This window comes from Miscanthus floridulus, chromosome 15 (assembly GCF_019320115.1).
Source record: "Miscanthus floridulus cultivar M001 chromosome 15, ASM1932011v1, whole genome shotgun sequence".
Lineage (NCBI taxonomy): Eukaryota > Viridiplantae > Streptophyta > Magnoliopsida > Poales > Poaceae > Miscanthus > Miscanthus floridulus.
This window is the reverse complement of record NC_089594.1, coordinates 6,646,446-6,651,047: the sequence shown is the minus strand read 5'-3', so window position 1 is coordinate 6,651,047 and position 4,602 is coordinate 6,646,446. Positions and strand designations below refer to the sequence as shown.

General features: G+C 46.3%; 1 protein-coding gene across 2 annotated transcripts in view; it reads right to left on the bottom strand.

Annotated features, from left to right (window-relative positions):
- Positions 1-1,131: 1,131 nt before the first annotated feature.
- The window catches only part of LOC136509332 (scarecrow-like protein 3), a 3,547-nt gene continuing 76 nt past the window's right edge, over positions 1,132-4,602 (bottom strand). Inside the window, exons 1-2 of one of the 2 annotated variants that reach the window (XM_066504158.1) lie at positions 2,963-3,325; positions 1,132-2,327 (exon numbers count right to left, since the gene is read on the bottom strand). In XM_066504158.1, the coding sequence (XP_066360255.1) occupies positions 1,335-2,327; positions 2,963-3,325 (1,356 nt within the window). In that variant the 3' untranslated portion in view covers positions 1,132-1,334. Of the gene's footprint in view, positions 2,328-2,962; positions 3,326-4,374 lie in introns of those variants that run through there. The other variant, XR_010772311.1, reaches the window with a different exon arrangement.

Genomic DNA, 4,602 nt, shown 5'->3' with positions numbered 1-4,602 from the left:
TCACTTCTCCATCATCTCATTGTCCTTTGCCTCCCACCGCAACAGTTCTGCATCCATTCATTGTCTTCAGGCTTGATCTCGATGTCGATCCACTGCTCAATATCACAGAGCGATGGAGGGTCTGCAAAAAATGCAATTGTTACAAAACAAAAAAAATCATGCAAGATGTCATATGACACAAACATCAATTCCTCACCATCTTGTTAATGCGGCGCTGATGAAGTGTAGGCTCAAACGCAAAATTGGAACACATCCAATACCTCTGCCTATACGTGTCATCTTCATCGGACTTGGCTACCTTGCAAAGATCGCCGCAAAAGCACATGGGCATTGGAACACCACCAGGCAGAAGCAATGGGTCGAAGGCATTTTCGGTCATCCGACCATAACTACAATTTAGCCATTTTCGTTCTAAGAACCGAAATCAATTATCATTAAACTCTACACCTAGGGTTTCCCATTTAATCCACAACAATGAACCCATATCGTAACAACGTTCGATGAGGTTACCTTAGTTTGCTATCTTTTCCACGCCTTGGCATCCTACAGTTGTATAATATAAATATTAAAATTACATGAAGCCCTAAGTAATGAGGATTCTTAAGTTGAAAAATCCGACTAATATATACCGAATCGATGTAAAAAAACTAGGAGGGAGCGAGGATACCTTGCTCTCAAAGATCTACAGGTCAAATCAAAGTTTCCAAGGTCTAATATGCCGATTCGTGAGGTAGAGCGAAGTGGGGAGAGAAAAAACCCGAGAGGAAGGAGAAAGAAGAGGAAGAAGGCTCGAGCAGGAAGGATGGGGGCTGGGTTAAAACACCACCTCAGCGCTATAGATCCTGGCGCCGAGCTCGGCGCCGTAGATCTTGGCGCCAAGCTCGCCGCCAATATCTACGGCGCCGATCTCGCCGCCAAGATCTACGGCGCCGAGCTCGGCACCAGGATCTACGGCGCCCCGCTGCTTGCCAAATCATCGCCACGTCTGCGTCGAGCCCAAGACCTAGGCGCCAGAATCTATGGCGCCGAGACATGTAAGCTCGGCGCCACCAACGATGGCGCCGAGCTAAGGGTCAAGATTTTGAAATCATACCTCCAGGGGCATATTTGTGAAAATTTTTCAAAAAAAGGGCTAAAAAACAAAAAAGTTGGTCAGCTCGGTTACAATATTTTCATCTACACATCACTATGCTTCACACGAAATGGTTCTCGCTATTCTAAAAGAAAGAAAAGAGATCGTCACAGAGGATCGATCAGCTAGAGCATAGAACTGCTAGACATATCCTCCACAGCACCAGCAAAATGGAGAAAGAAATCACTATCAACAGATAGGCCTAACTGTGTGGCCATACCATTTGACGCTGAACTAACATATGCTCTCTGCTCCCAGAGGTTGAGCCTTTCTTTGGCCTCCATGCCGATATAGAGTAGAGACGTGTGGAACTCCATCCCAACAAAAGGCTATCACTTTCAACCTGGTACTGACATCCATTCAACCCGAAGCTCAGGAGCTTCAGTTCACACTCCCTAATGGCATCGAAGCTCAGCGGAACATGGTGAAACCCTGATGCATCCATGTACATTTCCCACTGGCTCAGCCTCTCATGCCGCTCGTGCCGATTGACTCCTTCACACAGTAATATGTTCTTGATCTCTTCCCCCAAGATCATCCTTTCTACCTGCGTCCGCTCATTGGCCCATTGCGAGTTGGCAGCAGCCATTGCATTGAAGCTGTCAAAGAGGGCTGCATAATAGTTAAGTGCCTCAACAAACCGGTCGGAGAACAACAAGGCGTTGTGGTTTGCATCTTGCTCCATCACCAGCATGATGTTTGGTTTGAGCGTATGGATGGCATTGAGGAAGCTTGCCAACAAAAGAGGGGACGGTGTTCGTGGATAGTTCAGTATGGAGGCTGGGCTGTACACTGAGCTAGCCATCTGCTTAAGCTGCGCAGCATTTGCCATTTTCTGGAGCTGATCAATAGCAGTACAGCTGACATTGTCATCAACCACGAGCAGGCGATGCATCTGTAGAGAACAGCTGATCGCAATCGCCTCACCATATTTTATCCCTAGGACATCACGGAGGTTACTGAAGTCCAAGGTCTCAAGCCTGCCATTTACATCATTAAACTGGAATGGGATTTTGAGCATATCAGCTTCCTTAGATAGCAATGCCTTCATGTTGGCCAGAAAGTCATTGTCATCATGGACAACTGTAAGGCGTACTTCAGGTGGCCCCCCTGGACGCCCATGGAAGCCATGAAGGAGCTTGAGCCACTGACGTGGGTGGGAGGCTGAGCAGGACAAGTCGATAATGTGGACAACCTGAAATACAATTGTCATCAGAAGCTCATAGGTATGTATGTAGTCTTGATAAAAACTACTTTATCATAAAGTACTACTCGCTAGCCACAAATAAAATTTGAATCGTGGGTGGCGGTGACATGTAACTTTTTAGAAAATCTATAAAGTTATTTGAACATGTGATATAACTATACACCATGGTTTGGATACATAGATAGAGTCAAGAAAGATGCTAGTATAATGGTAATTCAAATATCTTTAATAAATCATTGGGACATAGCATGGCATCTGGTACTCTAAAAGGACTAAAACGAAATCTCAGGCCAAATTAATTGTAGTGTAGTGGTCTTTCTGTAGATATTGAAACTTCAATTTCTTCATATATTAGCATATCAAAGTTTCAAGAGTTTATGGAAACTGCATCAAAGTGGGTTTTGACTATGATGTATTGGAGAAAAAGATATATCTTTTGATAAAGTGTTGATATTAGATCAGCTATATGAGAAAGCAAGCAAGAAACAGTTTTGACACTGAAGCAGGACACATACAAGTTTTTACTTAAATTTTAGCACAAAATAGAGCAATACAAGCTAAGATAGAGAAAAGACTGTATAGCAAGGATATTTGCATTGGCAAGAATATCCAAAGTACATGACCTTTTCAACCTCCATTGCTTCAAGGATGGCCTGGTTGATAGTAGCAAAGCCAGTTTTGAGGTAGGGACTGAGGCTAGCAAAGTTATAGCGAGCAGACTGAATGCTCGACTGCTCAAAGTAGTCAGATGGATGAATGAGGGAACCAGTAAGGCCCTCACAAGACAAGAGAAGACGGCGAGCTAGGCTGTCAGCCATAATCTGGGACAGACGCTGCAGCGGGCCATCAACTATGGAGGAGAGCCTTTTTATCTCACTAAGACTATCGTTAGTCTTTCCGATGGATCCCTCGCTTACATGTGTTGCACACTGATACAGAGCCGGGACAAGCCGCACCTGATCCTGCACAGAAGGCATACACGCCATTCTCTGATATCCTGAGGCTCGCTCGGTATACTCACGCACGTAGTAACTAGTGTTCCGGTGTTAGCTGGAGTAACTTCTCTAGTTGAGGGGCTGCTACATTTATAGAACTGCATTTTACACCATGGATGGACAGATAAGAACAAGATAACTAGCTTTAACTTTACACACCAGGACAATGCGACGCTTAGAATGATTCATGGTAAACACAAAGTCTCACAGGTTGAGTGGTCCGCATTGAACCGAATACTATGGGAATGTTCAGTGTGTTCCCTTTGGAGTTGTCCCCTTGGATTATTCATATTCATATTTACTAGGTAGGAAGTGACAAACGTTGGGGTCAATGTCATTATGCAATGCAATGCATTGGGCCAAAGGGCCTCTAGTCCAACTGGTTAGAGCGTCCCGGCGGCACTCCTCAGGTCCTGGGTTCGACTCCCCGTGGGAGCGAATTTCAGGCTGGGGTTAAAAAAATCCCCTCGTCTGTCCCATGACAAGGCACAGGTCTAAGGACCGGCCCGCTCTCATAGGGCGACGGTGCCACTGTGTAAGGGTGGGGCAGGGGTTCGGGGGTTTTCTGGGCCTGCGTGAGAAGGTCTTCTTCTTAATGCAATGCCTGGGGGTGGTCATACTCTCGCAGGTCCAGTTTTTTTTTTATGCAATGCATTGGAACTCGAAGAACAATTGGCAGGGAATACGCTGACCTGACCAGCGTTGGGGTTTTGGCCAAGTGGCTGGCATAATTAAAACAAGCAACCAATCTATGTAAGTATGTACGTAACCAAGTAAAGCGTGTAGGTCTTTGGTTTGGCACTTCGGCTAATTTGATATATACAAACACAATTGCAGGCCCATTTGATATATAAAAAAAATCAAAATTTGACATTGTGCTCAACTGAATACATGGGTAGGAACCATGGATAGGAATGAACGAGAATTTGACAGATCGCAAAGTAGCTAGACTGATAAATTGCTGCATTTTCACATCATTTTGCCCTGCGGGCTCAAAACAAGAAGGCCTCTACGACTACGAGGGAAGAGAGCTTATTTACCACGATAAGCCGCGACCTGGAAGCTCCGACGAGGCGGGGGATGGCCAGGTGCCCAGGTCACGGTCAGGGACGGCGGCCACTGGTGCGCGCGGTGGTGGACCGGCGCAGGTGATGGCCGCGCGAGGGGAAACTGGATCAGAGGCCAGCCGCCGGCGCTCGGCCACCTGACCGACCCTCGTATGGACTGGAAGCATTGGCTGGGCGGTGGAGACTGCGCCTTCCGCCCTT